The sequence below is a fragment of the Alligator sinensis genome, unplaced genomic scaffold, assembly GCF_000455745.1.
Source record: "Alligator sinensis unplaced genomic scaffold, ASM45574v1 scaffold913_1, whole genome shotgun sequence".
Lineage (NCBI taxonomy): Eukaryota > Metazoa > Chordata > Crocodylia > Alligatoridae > Alligator > Alligator sinensis.
The window spans coordinates 912,990-931,231 of record NW_005842501.1 but is presented as its reverse complement, the minus strand read 5'-3'; the positions used below and the strand labels follow the sequence as shown (position 1 = coordinate 931,231).

Sequence of the window (18,242 nt, the reverse complement as noted above, 5' to 3'; positions counted from 1 at the left end):
AATAAGAATACCATATTTTCTTGCATTCAACACACACTTCTGCCCCAAAAATCAGGTTCCCAAAGTTAGGGTGTATGTATTAAGTAGGGAAGCTGAATTTCTTTCTTGGATAGAAGCACCCTGCTTTGATTCCTGCTCCACAGTGCAGCAGCTGCTATATTACTATTCAAGTTCATTGTACTTCAATCCAGAGGTATTAATGATCATCGATCCTTTTTAATGGTTTTGATGTTCCACTAATCAAGCTAGCCTGTCTCAGGGAAATTTTGCTGTCTGCTAGCTACTCCTGCACTCTCTCCTCCTATTTCACAGCCTTGGAGACTTTAGCTCTTTACAAATTCACAGATCCACCCATAGAGACCAGCCTTCAGCAGCAGCTAGGGTTTCAGCTTCAGTTAAGCAGGAAAGGGAGAGAGAGAGAGAGAGAGAGAGAGTCAGTTGAAGATTAGGCTCTGTCCTTGCTGTATGCAGCCATTACTCTGTAAACATCTTTTTTTCTTCATTCTGCCTTTCAAAAACAAGGTGTGTCATATTCCAGAACACGTTGCATGATATCCTCAGGACATGAGAAAAATATGGTATTCGGTACATATTGATTATGGTCATATTACCAGTGTGTGTGAACTACAACTCCCTTTTTCCATGTGGACTGAATATAAGATTTCTGAGATGCAAACACTCTGTTAAACCTGCTCAAATACACATGAGGGAAAAGAAGTCAAATGTCAAAGGTTTGCCAAGCCTAACAGCCCACCACAGACAACAAAAATAGATACTGTATGTCAAGACTTGCTTAAATGAGACATTCATACATAAATCTACACTTACTATTACTGAAAATTCAACCATTGTTTATACTGCGCTGTCTCCAAAAAATTCTTTGGTCAAGAATCTATACTATATAGTTAATCCCAATCTAAAACTGCTATATAAAACCTTGCCATGGATGACTTTTCCTGATATAAAGGAACAGGACTGAGAGAGAATAATTAACTCAGATAAACTGCTAAATAATTAGCTTTTCAATTTCACACAGGTCTCCTACTCTGTTTTAATTAATTACAATGTAAATGAAACCAATCAAAGTGTAGAGAAGTTCTAATGTTGCACATAACAGCATTCAATGATTTTTAATCACAAAAGGTCATTATTGTATCATCAAATTTTAGGGAGAACACCTAATGGGGGCTCTTTTCAAACACTGATGCTATAATATGGCTCAAAGGTATTCAATTTGGGAGTGGCATAATCAAAAAGTCAAGGCTCTGTCCCAAGCACATCTTGTCCTGTATCCAACAGAACATGAAGTCATGCCTAGTTGTCTTTGACTGCCCAGGCTGAATGACTATGTATCCACCTACAGCTGGGGCGACCACAGTCAGCCTTCAGTATGAGTCTACAAAAAGGCTTGAAATCACATCTCTACATCTAGAATAAGACACTCTAATTGCTTGGCCCCTGGGAATGGCATAATAATCAAGAATAATGATATGTTAGACCCAATGGGGTTAGTGGGCTCCCTCTTTAGACTCAGGCAGCAGTCACCTTAAAATAAACACAAGGTCAGGGATATTACTAGGGCATACAATATATAGCTATCAGTAATTCAGGAAGAAATTACTCCCCCCCACCCCCCCTCTCCCAGCATGATTCAGTCTCATTTACATAGCAATCTTTTAAAAGACTTTATAAAAGTAGGTGGACTGTGGAACAATCAGGAGGTTAGCCTGCTTTTAGTCTACAAATACTGGACTGAGTACAGCAAGTGTAGAAAAATCAGACACGTAGCTCAGGTGTGAATCTGTAACCACTCTTGTACAGAAAAGAAGAAATGACGTAAATAGAAAGTATTCTTTCAGAATAGGCTTACTGAGGAACATGCTAACAGAGAAAAGGGCAAGACAAACTGCTGTAGTATATTCAGGGCTGAGTTAGGATTTCCTTATTATAGATGTCTGAGCTATATGAACAGTGTGTATAAGACAAGATGGCGTATATATATGTCAAAGGCTTAGGGAAATGTGTTAGAGGCAGAGGGCCATATAATTTGGCAGTTGCTTCAGAAATGCATGACAATTCTAACTGAAATTTCACAACATTAAGACAGATCCTGGTACTAAATGTAGGGGTCAGCAACCTATGGCCCATGGGCTGCATCCAGCCCATGGATTAATTTAATCTGGCCTGTAGATGTGGGGCTTCAGTGACATTTTGCAATGTGGGGCTTTGGCAGCAGTCAGTCACTTTCCTGTGCCACCACAGGGAAAACTGGCAGTGGCAGGTGCTTTTCCCTTGCTGCCATGGGGAAAAGCAGCAAAGGCAGCTGGGCCCTAGCACCCCCATCTGCTCACCTCTGAACCAAACTGGGTTACTCTTGCCTGCAGCCTAAAATGGTTGCCAACCACTGCTTTAATACATTATTTGTTGAGCACGCATTTGGTGAAATGTTATGTGAGGAATCAGTTTACATACTGAAATATCTACATCATGGGGGAGGATCTTCTGCTGATGTAAACAGTCAGGATAATTTGGAGGATCCTCATCCATGAATTGGAGTTTCACTGACAACTGCAAATGTTAAAGTGAAGACTTAAAGGGCTAGGCACTATTTTCACTGTGATGGATAATATATTACTTTAAACATCCATAGAAAATTACAGAATATAAATTTATATTCTTCACTAGTTTATGAATTAAATATAAAGTCACATACAGGCAGTCAAAATATGTGTATGTTTGCTGCTCCTTTGAGGACAAGAAGTTAGTGAATGCACAGCACAGAGAGCTTAATAGTGAGTCTTAGTCTGAATTGATTGAGGTAATCAAAGCACATGTTAGGATGTTGGTTAAACTGAGCCTAAATGGCTCTTCATGGGGCTGGCTCTTTACACTATAACGCTCCTCATTTACATGCTCTATTGATGCTGTTTGTTAATCTAAGGAGGTCCAAAAATACCAAGGAAGAGATGGCATTCATATAAAAATAAGGCTGGTACGTTCCTTAAATGTTGGATGAACAGGTGCATACAAGAGTATCATTAAAAAATAATGCTTTAAATAGATCACAGTTTTACAACAAACATTTTTAAAAGCCAAAAAGTTCCTATATACTGCATGTTAAGTGTAACTGAAAGGGTGGGAAATGTATCCATGCTCTTGATGAGCTCAGCAATATGGAAACCATTTCTTTAAGAAGGCAGAGCCTGTTGTAGTCCAAGCAATAACACTGTTTATGTTCCCATATAGAAGTCTGACGTTGCTGCTATGGATGATGGAGTAGTTGTTATCTACGTCCTAGAAAACCTGATTGTCTATTGGCTACCCTCCTGCAGGATGCACAACAAGCTGTTTTGTAGTAAGTGTAGACACAGAGTCGGGCCTGCACCACCACATTGCAGTTGTAATATTTGTCTTTGCAGTTCTCATCTGAGGAGGAAAAAAGCACAGAGGTTCAAGATGCAGGAATGTCATGTTAAAAGAGTATCTTTTATGCAGACTTACCCATAATGGTTCACTGTCAAGTTAAAAATTATCTAAAGCAGCCTACCTATACAAAGAAACAAAGTGGGGATTTTTTTATTCATATTATACAAATAAAAAAATATTTCTTTAAGTTAGAAAAAGCCTTCAATATTTTAAATGCCTAATTTTCCTTTTTACCAATTAATTACATTTAATTTAATTAAATAATTTATGACATCAATAACAGTAAATTTCATAATTTTCTTCTAATAATGTACAGCACTTGCAATTTTTTTATTTTTATTTTTATTTTTATTTTTTTACACATAATTTTTCTTGAATAATGAAAATATAAGTCAGTAGTTAGGTTCTAGTTACTTTCTCTTTCAAATTCTCAAGGAACCAATCTGCAGTCCAAATGGCAAAACAGCAAGTGAATAGTGACAGTACTGCTAATCCCAGGTACTGAAAAATCATAACTTACCCATGAAAAAACATGAGACAGACGTTAAGAAAAAGGGACTTTTTTTGAAGAGCAATTATTGACATCTGTATATTTGCATTATTGTTTCTGAGCCATCAGGGTATGCTCTGTTCGTATTTAGAAACCTACTTCTGCAACCACTAAAACTGCAAAGTTCTTTTGTTAATGAAAATTGAGAGGCTCACATAATTGCAAAACTCTGGAAGTTAGGGTTTAAGAAAAAAAACAAATACAACACTCATAACTATGAAATTGGGCAATTCTGAATTAATGTATTAATAAATTAATTGGAGAAGAAGCAACAACAAAAACAACACTTCCCAGTTTCAGTTTCTGTATTTTTTTCCAAAATCTACATTTGAGGAAAAGTCTGATCTGAGACTTGATGCAGAGTAGACTACGGTTCACACTGTTTCTTGATACCTATTTTTAATTAGCAGAGGTCTGGCTTTTCTGTTTGCTGCAGAAAAAACGAGAAAAATGCGAATTTTCTTATTTGAAGGAGAAAAACACAGATTTTCCTCCTTAAAGGAGAAAACCAATGGAAACCGCAGGTTTCCCCTTACAGGCTGGCAGCCTTCCAGCCTGCAAGGAGTTGCTTGGGGCAATTGGAGGTAGGGGCACCACATGCATGTGCAGGATGGTGGGAGCAGCCCCAGCAGCTGGTTGCAGGTAAACCTATGGGGGGCGGAGGTTGGAGGGCCAGGGTTTGGAGACTATCCAGGGGGCTGTGTGGCATGCGAGTCTGTGTGAAGGAGTTAGGTGCGTGAGGTGGGGGGTGGGTGCCTGCCAACACTGGGGGAAGGTGTCTGGGTGTTGGGGCTGCAGCATTGCAGAGTGGGGTGGAGGGGAGGCACCTGCCCCTCCAGCAGAGGAAGAGGGTAGTGGGGCCCTTCAGGGTGGTGGGGAGCTGCATGGCTGGGCCAGCAGCACCAGGGCCAGTGCCCGTGCTCACAGGGGAGAGGCAGCTGGGCTAGGAGATGCTGTCCAGGGTGGTGTGGCCAGGTTGCCTGGTGTGGTACAGAAGCCCTAGCCTGGGGGGCGGGGGGTACCACAGGCTTCCCCTTCTCTCTCCAGCCGGTGCCAGGAGGCCACAGGTCTCCTATTCTCACTTCATCACTGCCCATACGAGTCAGAGCTGCTGCACTCTGGCCTAGGCGAGGCAGGGCCAGCTGGGGGCCACCTCCAGCAGGGCAGGGGGGGCAGGGAGATGTGGGCCAGGAGTGAGGGGCACTGGCAGGGCTGGGAGGGGGTGTCTTGGGAATGAGGGGCACCAGGAGTGCCGGGGGATTGTGGGTCAGGAGTCCAGGGCCTCAGCTGAGCCAAAGGGCTGCATGTTGGGAGGGGCACCAGAGGGGCATGGCCCAGAGGGGCAGGGAACTGAGAGTTGGGAGCGCTGGGCACTGGCAGGGATGCGGGGGGAGAAGGTGCAGGGGCCTCTGGATTGGGAGTGAGGGGCACCAGGGTGGTAGAGGGCAGTGAGTCAGGAGTATGGGGCACCAGCAGGGATGGGGGGCTGCAGGTTAGGAGTAAGGGGCACCAGCATGACCTGGGGGTGGCAGGGGGCTATGCAGGAGTGAAGGGCACCAGCAGGGCTAGGGGTGGCTGTGGCTTGGGAATGTGGGGCAGGGGCAGGGCACCAGCATATTAGTGTTGCTCAGTGCCACAGAGCAGCAGGAAGACAGCCACAGCTGGGCCTGTGTCCTGATCAGCAAAGAGGGCAGGGGAACCTCTGATTTTCCATGATAAAAAAAAAAATCCAAAAATCAAACACAAAAATATATAGGTATTTAGAATTTTTTTTCTTATAATGACTGAGGCACTGGGAGGTTTCCAAATTGCTTTAGAACTGTAAATATATGAATAAAACATTACGTTAAATTGATACAGACATGCTATGGTGTTTCATTTTAATGGAAGAAAAACACAGTTTGGGGGTTTAAAATCAGAGAATTTTCAATTTTTAAACAGAGAAAACCAGAATCCCTGTCAGTATTAGGAAAATGATGAATATATATTATGATGATAATGAATGATGGTATGTTTTAATTTTAATATATTCTACTTGGTTAATATATTTCATTAAATATTTGAAAATGTCTTTACATCTTAGTATGGTGTTTTACAAGCAGGAGAAAAGGTGAAGCTGCACCTGGCAATTCATAATCAAAAAGGCTTAGGCTATTCAGTATCTGGTTCCTTGTAGACTCTGTTAGAAAATGCAGTGTATTGTACATGATTAGGGTTTGAATAAACACTTGAGAATGAGGTTTAAACCCTTCCACAAGTGTGTCATCTTAGAAGGGGCTTCTCTGGGACTTCAGAGCCTCCACATTTTTATAAATTAGTGTCACAAATGAAAAATGCTTTGCACCACAGATAGAAAGTTGTATTTTGCTTAAATACAAAACCCTGAATTTGGAATACAGAATAAAATCTAAATTCAGAAAGTCAATACATGGTTGTAAACTATTTTTGCCACTAGATGGAGTGCCATAGTCAAACCAATAGAATCTCCCTTTCCTTACCTATTTCGGGTATGCAGTCCTGGGAGTTGCAAAGTTCTTTTTCTTCTGGTTTAAAGTGTGGATCACATTGGTTACTGGGCATCATGTCATCTGACAGACACCGCACCTCCCGAACCCGGAATCCTCCTTCGCATGACTTGGAACACTGAAACACAAGAATATAATTTCATGAAGGCAATATCAGCAAACTATCACAGAAAAATAATAGTGGGCTTACAGTCTGATACAAAGCCCACTGGTGTATTTCTATTGACTTCACTGGGCTTTGGACCTGGCTCTTAAATACAAACAAGCATACTTTCAACACTTAGGATACATTTCCTGCACAGATTCAGTAATATCCTGGTCCTCAGCGAAGTATCCAACTGGGTCCTCAGCACTTCCAGGACCACTATACTCAGTGCAATCATTGAGGTGCCACTGTGTTTTGGGAATCCCAAAATCTTCTTTGAAGGGTCAAGTTCAACCTAGGACTTTGCAAGAGCTATTCCATTGTTCCAGTGGAACCACACACAGACTGAATTTCACCCTATGTGGAAAGGGAAAATTTTGAGCACAGGATGGATTATTTCTGCTGTCTCAGAACTTACTATTTCTCAGCAATTGTTTCAGATACCTGTAGACAGCATTACTAACTGCTACGACTACTGCTTTGTTTGCTGGCAAGTCTATTAAAATCAGAAACAGTCATTCTAGTATAGCCCCCTAAATGCTTGTGGAACAGAGACCCTGGGGCTCCCTATTACTTTAAGGAGAAACACTGCAGCAGATGAACCCAGACAACTGAACAAGGGCTAGTTGCAAAGCAGGAAAGAAATACTGCTGCCTCGACAGGCAGGAGCTGCCCAGTAGAGTAAAAGGGTGCACCTGCAACCAGTCCAGAGAACTCTGCCTGGGATGAGTTGGCTGAAAAGGAATAGGCAGCTTGGGCCAAGAGGCTATTACTGCCTATTGCAGAATTAGCTGCCCGGCAATAGGGCAAAGACTAGTTTGGGCAGCAATAAGCTGCCAGAGCAAGTCATAAGCTTCCTGGCAACCAGTCTTCAGACCGCAACAAGAAACCTCTGCAGAACTGGAGTGTCACCTGACTGGAACGAGCAGGGCCTAGAGAGCATATAAGCCTAGGGTCTGAGCAAGGTCAGGCAGTCTGGCTCAGCAGGCTGCAGAATGAAGAGCTCCTATTTTGGAAGACTGCAGGAGGATGCCTGGATTACTTATGAGCTGCCCTGGGGACTACCTGTAAAATACTACTGCCTTACAGAGGAATACAAACCAGGCTAAGGGGAAGCCTTGCTGCAAGGCAGTGAACTAATGTTGATGTCTGCACCATTTGTACCTAGAGCAAGTTAAGTTTGTTATACCCAGTGTGCTTATTCCTTGGTTACAGTTTGCACCAGTGGTTTGGGATTGGGACTAGCTGGGGTGGTACAGAGGTCCCAATAGTGCTTGATGGCACGAGAGCATCTTGAGCCTTGACATGGGTGAGATGCTTGAGACATAGACCGGGCTTGAGCCTTATAGGGTGGCAGCCTATGGAAGGACTGTAGCTGAGTGTGACTCAAGCCAGAAAGGGCCAGGGGACCCAGACAGAGCCAACTTAAGCTCAGCACTCAGAGCAGGGTGGAGATAGGGCCCAGGGCCTACAACTGAAGCAATCAAGACAAGAGCTGGAGTCTAGAAGCCAGGTCCCATTCAGTAGAACCAAGGCTAAAAGACCCAGCAAGAGAAAAGGGGTGAAAGCTGAGAAGGCTGAGGCCCTGACAAGGGAGCAATTGTACAGCAGCACCTGCACAGCATGGCCATGGATGTAGGGGAGATCAGAGGCTGTGAATAGCCCTTAAGACTACAGGTGCCCTGGGGGTGCAGATGGGCCAGAAGGGCCCATTTAGATTGAGGGCAGAACTGAGACCAGTGGGATCCAGGAGAGACCTGCCTGCAGTCAGAAGAATGGAGGCTCACTCTAGGACCCTTAGGCCGCCTTCCTTCTGATCAATTAAATACATCAAGGTGTGGCAGGTGAGCGAGAAAGGGAGGGTACCCTAGAGTTGGAGTGAGGCAAGGGTTGCTTTGCCACCAGGAAGTATTACAGCCACCCCTGGAGCCTGAACCTTGCTGCAGTTTTTAATAAAAATAGCTAGTATTCTCACACAGGTCTTGAAAAATTTCAGTCTATCTATATATTCCAGGAGCAATGGTAGAGACTGAGTATATTATTCTTAGTCATAAAGCACTTGATATGGAAGACTGTATTAGAGACTCCTACCCCTTTATCATGACACATTTAAAATAGAGAAAGGCTAAAAGAGACACAAAGGTAATACCAGTAAATGGTAAATACTAAGGCTGTGCGAAGCTTCGGGTGGTAACTCGATTCGGAGGAGATTCAGCCCAATTCAGTGGCCAAATCTGAATCGAATCAGGGGACCAATAAAAAGGTCCAAATTGATTTGAAGTTCTCCGAATTTATTCGGAAAAGATTTGGAGAGATTTGATGATTCGGGCAGTCCCTGTCCACTGCAGCAGGAAGGTGGAGCTGGACTTGGAGCTGGTAAGTAGGTGGCAGGGGGGGAGGCTGAAGGAGTGGGGAGGGGACCATGGGGGGACCCCTGCCAGGCCCCATCCCCTGCTTGCTCCCTCAGCCCCTCCACCCCAGCCCCACCATGGCCCTTTTAAAAAAAGCTCCTACTCACTGGGTGCTGCTGGTTGGGGGGCGATCCCCACTGCCTAGGGAGGGCTCTGTCATGAGCCCCCTGACCCCCGCCCACTCTCCCAGCCCCCACATGGCTGCTCTGCCCGCCCCAGCTCCCAGTGCTTTAAAAAAGATCCCCTACTCACCAGGTGCTGCCCAATGAAGGGGCAATCTCCACTGCCCAATGCCACATGGGGGGCTCTGTCATGAGCCCCCTGACCCTCCCTGTTCCCCCCCATGGCTGTCCCACCCGCTGAAGCTCCGGGCTTCAGAGGGCTCATGCAGAGCCCCCCACATGGCATAGGGCAGTAGGGGGCAGCGGGGATCACTCCCTGCCGGGCAGGAACCAGTGAGTTCAGGGTTTTTCTGGTTTTGTTTTTTTTCTTAAAGGGCCAGAGGGGCTCATGCAGAGCCCCCCATGCAGCATGGGATGGTGGGGGGCAGCGGGGATCACCCCCCGCCCAGCAGCACCCGGTGAGCAGAGACTTTTTTTTCCAAAATGCCTGGAGCTGGGGTGGGCGGAGCAGCCAATGCTGGGGCTGGGACAGCGGGTGGGGGATGGGCCTGTGTGATTCGGAGATTTGGTTGCTACAGAATCTCTGAATCAGATTCGGGACAGTGATTTGAATCACCAAATTGAATCACTGTTCCTTGAATTGGCTGAATCTGAATCCAAAGTGAATACTAGCCACTTCACACAGGCCTAGTAAATATCCAAGTCTCATTTATCTGTGGTAATGGTTAATTCTGTTTCAAACCAAGACTACTATTCCTCACCTCTTTAAAAAAATTAAAGTTTAAATTAAATCAAACTCAATTATAAGTTGGGCATTTAAGTATCATAATAGCAACATGAGTAGCTTGGTTTAAGACTGGAAGTTCATGACATACCAAAAATGGCTCAAATTACAGCAATCACAAGTCCTGTAATGCTGCTGAACACTGCCAAGCCTCATGTCATAGGCTCTCTTTCAACATCAGCTGCCTGAATGAGGGAGACTTCATTATTCTCTGACTTTCAGAAAGGCTTAGATTTGTGCTAACAATAAATAATTCTCAGTAAATTAGCACTTAGTTTTAAATAAAGCAGTACTGCTTTACAATAAGGTAAGTGCATGTCTCAAAGGAACAGTGATTAATTCCATTAGCTACTAAAAAAGTGGCAAGGTAGCCAAAACAATACCTAATAAGAAAACTAATACATATTACTGGGGTATTGAAGTAGAAGCATTAATAAAACAAATAAGCTGTCTCAGAAGAGAGCATTCTTTATTGTACTTCAATCAATGTACTATAAACTAAGGTAATTTAACTTTGAATTTTTTCCAAGCCATCACAACTTACCTTTGCTTATTCAGACTACAAATACTCCTTTTTTCTAGTATTTCAAGTGACATAAAGGTACTAGCCTACTTGATCCCTGTAGGGAAGAATCCAAAAAGAGGCCCCAAACAAAAGGAATGTAACTTAGTCACCCCAAAATAAAGGAAGGGGAAAGCTAGAAGAGAATAGGGATCGAGCCACTACTGGCTGCAGCCATTCTGAAAAAGTACCCAGGGGTGCGTCTACACATGCATTAGATGCAGGAGCAGTTTACTCACAAGTAAACTACTTATGAGTAAATGCTCCCAGGCAGGTGTATACGTGTGCAGGGAAGCAGGAGCAGATTTGCAGCTAATGGCAGCAAACTGCTCCCACTTCCTGGGGCTGAGAAGCATCATGAAGAAAAAAAGAGTAGCTCCATCTCCTTAGTCCATTCAGTCTTTGATGTCTCTTTTGAGATTGACAGCAAAATGAGAATTACTATTAAAGGTGCTATAGACTCTTTGATGATGACACTTGCCCTCTCAAGCAACCTTCTGGTAGCTGGGAAAAATATTTTAGAATAGTCAAGTTGAACAAAATTATGTCCAAACTTTGTGCCAAATCTAGCAAATAATTTCAGCTCCCAAAAATATGGTGAATGCCCCCTCCCCTCCAAGCAAAAAAACCCCTGGATATATTCTGACTTTTTTCATTGTGAAATTGAGAGCACATTTGCATGTAGTTTATTAAAGACATCAAAGTTAAAAACCTTCACTTGCAATAAATAAATAAATAATAACATGAAAATGTTTCGTTTCAGGTCAATATCATTTCTGAACATATTCATTACAACATTAAGCAATTTCATCCAGTCATACTCCAACAGTCCCCCTTTGTCCATAATACCAAATGAAACCTAGGCAATACCTTCTAGTTAAGTATTTTAATCTGCTAAAATATGATGATTTTTAGGCATGGAGTAGTCACAGGGTACAGCTCTTCCACTCAGTTAAGTGCAGCTTCATGAGAGATCCTTAGCTCCTGGTGTAAACTACTATACTGGTTCATGGAGAGGAAGGGAATTCACTACATGTTCTCCAACTAACTATGCAGGAAGGCTTTCAAGCTTTTAATACAGCAATGAGCTGTATAAGCTGCCAAGTTAGAAGGTGAGAAACTGTGTTGAGGGGGTCTTAACTGGGGGTCTCTGAGCATAAATATTTGTTTCTATTATGGACAGTATGTCACTTATTATATTTTAAACACCCTGCATAAACCCTGAGATCTTTCTGCAAGTCCTTTTGCAACTACATGGCTCTGCCGTGGGTAAAGAATTGCTAACTAGTTCTTTCCTTGAATGCTACCTACAAAGACCAAGAATATAATTTTTTCACACAGATTGAGCTAAGCGTACTCACCTACCTCACTCCTTCCCTGCCCCCTTTTTAACTGTGTGGACTATAAATAGCCCTCTTTGCATTGAAAACATACAGGAAGGACTTGTACCTGTGAGGTACAACCCCGCTTGAGCACCCTTGTGAGTGGTATGGCTCTACACTGCTCCTTATTTTCAAACCTATTCCCAAATGGCACAGTTTAACCTTTAAACTTAAACAACAAGATGTTCCTTCATGAAATTATTTAAAGAAGCGGATTTCAAAATGTGGGATTTGCCACCCTGGGGAGGTGTGAAGGAACATTGTGGAGGGGAGGGGGGTGCCGTGCACCAGGCATATTTTACTTTTATTATTATTATTATTATTATTATTATTATTATTAATAATAGCAAGAACATGCTATTTAACAACAGCACACTTTGAAATAGTATGAGTGAACCTTTTGCCACTGATTTCACAGGTGTTACAACGTATTTAAATTCAGCTAGCGAACATTTCCATAGTAACAACTACCTTTCCCACCTTCTGGTTTAGTGCATCTATCATATCTACTCTTACAACACAAAAAAAATTACAACAAACATTTGGGCAGCGCAAATTATTGCCAAAAACTTTGTCAAAGCATTATTCTGCGTTGTTAACGTGTGCAATCAAAGCTCTTTTACTGTTGGGTTCGTCATGTTTGTGTGAGCTTAAATTATCTGCATTGGCTGTGCTAAAGACAAAGTACCGTTTGAGACTGGAAGTGGAGAACAACCTCAGTGTCGGTTTCAAAAACCTCTCCACAAATTGACATACTGTGTGCAGAGAAACAGGTATACCCTTGACATTAATTGGTAAGTACAGTATGTGTGAATTTGAAACTTACAGCTTCAGATACTTTAATTAAGCAATTTAAGTTGTGTTAGTCTCTGTTAAGTTTATGAAAGCATATTTTGCATGTCTGTTTTTGTCTGCGTTGGTGGGGGGCATGAACACAATTATAACTCAAAGCGGGGCTCAACTCAAGAAGTTTGAAAACCGCGGCTTTAAAGGCATAAATGCTTCCCCCAAAACTAGTATAGGATTCCAAGGTAATCTCATGATCCGGTTGTGCCTAACATTATTAAATCTCCTATGTTTTGGTCTTTGAGGTAAGAAGATGATATCAGTTAATAATATGCTAATAGCTATCCTTATTTCCCTTAACAGTTGTGGAGGAAGGTGATTTGGTTCTCATGTCCTCTCAGCCATGAACCTGTTTCAATTTCTTCTCATCTTTTTCCAGCTTCTTTCCAGGAAATCTAATCCTGGGGTGGGGGTTTAAAAAATATTTTATCCTCCTTAGCACAGTTCCTATATCTTAAAAAATCAGGTGTACATTGCTTCCCTTCTTTTACACTCTAGATCAATTTTATAGTTTTGTGGGGAAATTCTCTGAGGTTTCATATTCTTTACTGTTTCTTATTGGTCCTCTAATTATTCTTCATAGTCTCCTCTGATTATCTTTATACATTTCTCGATCTACCTTATTACCACATTGTTTGCATTTGAATGCTTTAAAAAGCCTCCTGTTTACTCTAGTCTTTAGCCACGTTGGCCTATGTGACCCTTTCACTTCTATGCACATATAACCAGGAAAAAATCCAATTTTATTTCTCCAGCTCTTGACTATTCCCCACTTCCTGCACAAGATAAGTTCACTGAACATTACATACGCTAATCAAAGCTCCTTTACACAATTTTGACAGTCTATCAAAATATTCTCTTCCCAAGCCAAAAACTATTCTACTTGTTATCATGGGATTTTCAGAGTCAGTCCTAAGGAGGTACATTTCTTCAATCCATACTCAAGTAAAGCTGCCATTTGATTTTCAGAGTTTCTTAAGTGAGGTCTTTGGGATTTGGCCCACTTAGGCCAGTGTGTTTTTAAATGCTCTCATGCTTCAAACGTATTCAATTAAGCTTGGCTCAGTTGCAACAATGAGGATTTGAAAAGTCCCAGCCTATTCCCCCCTGTTATTTATTGGCATAACTGCATCTTGCCACCATTACAAACGTGGTAAAGCTTCTCACCATCATAAAACAGTTTCATTGTCACCAGACAATTGTGTAGGCTTGTAACGGTTGCAGATTTCTCACTCAGTTTTTGTTTCCCTGGGGGGAGCCCCAGGAATCAATGTAAACCAATCCACAACACACACACAGAAAAATCCCTCTGTGGGTCTTTTCCCAGACCCTGAGAGAGTGCTTGGGCTTGGTGCTGCAGTCACTAATGCAGACTCTTCCCTTTCTCTCTTATTCCCTCCAGCAAACTCAGTCTCTTGGTTTCACTTGTGGTTTTCTCTGAGACCCAGGTACTTTGGCGCGGTGCTTGGGGCTCATCCAAGAGCCTACTGACCTGATCGAATGCGCTCGCTCACTCTTTCAGCTGTGCTCAGATTCCTCTTCTCTCTGACTCAGGGACAGTACTCCAGCTCAGGCTTCCACATCCAGCCCTGCAGCCCTCCTGTCTCTCCCTGGGAACTTTCAACTCCCATGGGGCCAGTCTATTATCATCATAAATGGGCCCAATCCATCAAAGCAGATTGTAAACCCCTCTGCCTGCTTCCAGCTGAACTGCATGCAGTGTGCTACAGTGCTGATGCATATCCCTGGGAATGTCATTTAGACATTCTGAACCTGCTTTCTGATCTCACACTACTGCAGTCGCCCATCTTAGCTGTACCATAGTATCTGAGTTCCTTGCAAGGTCCAATGGATTTAGCTTTTGGTAGGGAAGTGCTATTGTGGGAAGTGCTTTGGCCTTAGCTTTTGGCTTCAGGTCACAGCTATCACCTCTGTTGGTTCTACCTGTACAATCCTGCTCTCTGTAGCTCTGGGGCCCCTGGCGATGGGCTTCTGCATTAGCCTTTCTGGCTTTAGCCCACAGCTGTAGACTGTCCTGGCTCTAGCTGTTCTTGTTTCAATCTCAGCCCCCAGCCGTTCCTTGTTGAGGCAAAGCTGCTCTCAGCTTTATTCAGTGCCCCCAGCATCCCTTGACCAGGGTGAGGCTGCTCCTATTGTACCCCTCCATAGTTTAACCTCACTGTATCCCCTCACGGCCGTCCATCCTGGACGTCATCAATCCAGAATGGACCACTGGCCTTCAAACAGCAATGCACATGGAAGAATCAATGAAGAAACGCATGGTGAGGAAAATGAAAACCTCCTGTATCCAGTCCTCACCGCTCTCCTGCCCCTGCTGCAGCAGACTAAGGCAAAGGTCAGACTTGTAAGTCACCTACATACCCACATGACCTAGCTTCCACCCCCCTCTTTTTTCTTTTCTTTTTTCTCCCTCCCTTTTTCTTTCCTACTTCTTTTCTTTCTTCTCCTCCCCGCTTTGCTGGATATGGTCGTCTTTGCCTGTGAAGGACAACACCACCTTAGGCTATTCATGGGCTAAATGTCGGTGCACCCCCCAGGTGCCACATAACCTCCTCTTCTATTACTCACATCCTGTCCTCCAGCAATAGTTAAAACATAACCCTGCTGCCTATGACTAAAATACACAAAAGACCCCCACTCTGGGTCCAACTTCCTTGCAAGCTATAGATCTCTTACTTGCAGTTCAGGCATTCGCTCTCCCATGGCCTTCCTGTTCGAGAGCTCCTCTCCCTGCTGCCTGCAGGACCAGACTGCATGCTCTGGCTCAGGCCCTGGGATTTTACCTCCTAAGCTCCACCACTTCCAGTCAGGTGGCTCCCCCTAGCCACCTGCAGGAGTTTCCAACTAGGGCCTCTGACTAGTTTTCAGGGCAGCTCACAACTACTATACTGGTTGCCTTAACAGTGCCCTTTTCAGATTTTACTGCTCTCTGGCTGCTTATTTCCTGAAGCTAGCTCAAAAATGGGCAAGGTTTCTTTCACCTGGATCTCTTTCCTTCTGCTTATCTTTGGGATAGCCTCCCACCTGTACCCAGTATAACAAACAGTCTTTCAAGTATCCCCATAGCTTATCCCCTGTTCTTGAATCCCTCCTTCCATATAGAACTGCAGGGGGTTTCCTATTGGGTCTATATCCTAACCCAGGGTTGACAGCATTTTTGGGCAGGGTGCCAAAAACACCAACCACCTCAACTTGTAAGACACTAGGGTGCCAATGGCATGTGGAGGGGGAGCAGTCAGGGGTCCAATCCTTGTTGTGGTAGTGCAGCCCCAGCCACTTCCCCACTGTCTGCCCCAAGTTGCATGTACCAAGGAACTTGCCTTTGTGTGCCACACTCTGGCACCCATGCCAGGGGTTGCCTACCCCTGTTCCAACCCCAAATCCCACAGGTCCTAGAGCAACTGTGGCACTACTTGGCAGTCTCTATGAGGAGCAGTCATGCTGTCTATTTTTACCTGCAGGGGTATGCAACATAAAACCTGTCCAGCAAAGGTTGCCAATACTTGAGTGGCTTCACTGATGTGTTAAAAGTTTCCATGCCTCAACTTTTCCTCTTTTTGTTCTTTGATATGTCAGCATAATTTACAGTTCTTGTCTGTTGGAACACCTGTTTCAATCTTTTCCAGTCCATCCTGAAAACCAGGTTGTTCACAAACACAGCAGACCCACGTCTGTCTGCCCTCTGGTTTGTCTTACCCTGGGGCAGGATATTCAGATCTTTCTTCATGACTGTTACAGGTCACCATCTTCCCCTCTGGCTTCAGTCCCTGTCTGGGCAACATCTGAGGAGGGCCATCACCGGGGCTCAACGTCCTCTCAAGTCATGCTCAGGTACTTCTCTGTCCTCACCTCTGACTCTGGTCACTGGTTGGTGCTCCTTCTGCAGTCTTTGGCATCGATTCCTGTTCTTGTCTTGCTGGAGTTGAATTTCCTGCATTCTGGTGGGCTCCTCTTTTTCTTTTCTCCTGGATCCTTGCTGCTAGACAGGCTTGGACTCTTTCTGGCTTCTGGTGCATGGACTTGGCATTTCCCCTGGGGGTTTCTTTCCCCATCTCTCAGCCCCACAATTCCCACTCAGGGAACGCTCTTTTGTGTTCTCCCCATTGGCTGTGGTGGACTTGACCACTGCCCCCTCTTCTTCAGGTCATCCTTCCTGTGAAGGCTATCACTGAGGAAGGACTGCTCTGTCATTCCTACCTCTCTGTTGCTACTCATTTAGCCAGACTCTGGTGTGGGCAGCCATCCCTACATGCTCTTTGGATTTCTGCAACCTCCCCCCATGGATGTGGTCTCATTGAGGTTCTTCTCTCAAGTCTTGGTCCTCCCCACCGCTTGGCTGCTCTTCTATCTCTTTTAAGAGGGCTTGATGTCTCTGTCCAGTGTTGTGGAGCTATGGCTGACTTCACCTTTGTTTCTAAGTGCCTCGATCTGCTTTAGTAGCTTTTGTCTCTCCTCCCAAGGAGACCTTGCAGTAGGCAGCAATCTGGCCAGCTCCTTCTGCAGTTCTTCAAGCTCCTGTTTGTGCCTAGACCCCACCAAATTAACTCCCTGTATTTTGAAATGCTCTATGTGTCCCTTTGTGAATCTAGCCCTGAGAAGTTACCAGACTTGCTCAATTTTATATAGAAAATCCTAAGGCAAAGCAGGGCTAGAAGCCAGTCTCTCAAGTCCTCAAGCTACGGCCCTAATCACTTCTACTCCTATTCTGTTTGCTTGCTGTGAGTGGTGATAATCCTATAAGTATTTTGTCTCCTTTTTTAGATCTCAGAATAAAAACAACATTCATACTCTCCTGGTACTAGTAGCAATATCAAAGAGAACATCAAAACAAGACGCAGTGAGGCTCCTATTTAGGAGCTGAAACAGGAGTTAGGTGTGCAAAGGTGTGTCTATACCCAGCAGCCACTCTCAAGCAGAGACCTTGAGAGTGACTGAAGGGGTACCCCCTTGTGTTTTCCCAGATTTATCTCCAGGTTTGGTAAATGAAAGCTGGAGTAGGTGGGCAAGGCATGCTCAGGGGCATCCCTACCAGGGCTCACTGCAGACATAGGGTACCCTAAACACTTTTGAAGATCAGTGTGTTAGTCCCTCTCTTTCTTCTGTTCCTTCAAAAGACGGGTTGTTTACATAATCAAATGCACTATATATACAGTTTGCCTTCCATGGGTACGAGTGACTGTCTAGTAAATTGTGGTGCAATTTTAAAGGGTGTTTCTGATCATACATGCCATAACATTTACTAATGGAAATGTACTTAATCTAAACTAACCAACTTAAGCCAAATTTGGCTGTCAGTAACCCCAACAAAACACAAGAAATGCTACTGGCATCAGTGAAATGGCTTGCTGTCCTGAGAGTCAAGCTTGAAGCTTTTTTACAGAGAAATGTCCATATCTGGATTCTGCTCATCTGATTTGTTTTATTTTGTTTGTGTCTCTGAATGAGATTGTTCAAAGGGTTCCTTCTTC

At 43.9% G+C, this 18,242-nt stretch overlaps 1 protein-coding gene across 4 annotated transcripts in view; it reads right to left on the bottom strand.

Annotated features, from left to right (window-relative positions):
• Window positions 1-1,644: 1,644 nt before the first annotated feature.
• Window positions 1,645-18,242, bottom strand: part of THSD4 (thrombospondin type 1 domain containing 4) — a 675,583-nt gene continuing 658,985 nt past the window's right edge. For all 4 annotated transcript variants that reach the window (XM_025213010.1, XM_025213011.1, XM_025213012.1 and 1 more), the window contains 2 exons: window positions 6,475-6,619; window positions 1,645-3,426 (listed from right to left, as the gene is read on the bottom strand). In XM_025213010.1, coding sequence (XP_025068795.1) covers window positions 3,284-3,426; window positions 6,475-6,619 — 288 coding nt within the window. In that variant the 3' untranslated portion in view covers window positions 1,645-3,283. The remainder of the gene's footprint in view (window positions 3,427-6,474; window positions 6,620-18,242) is intronic.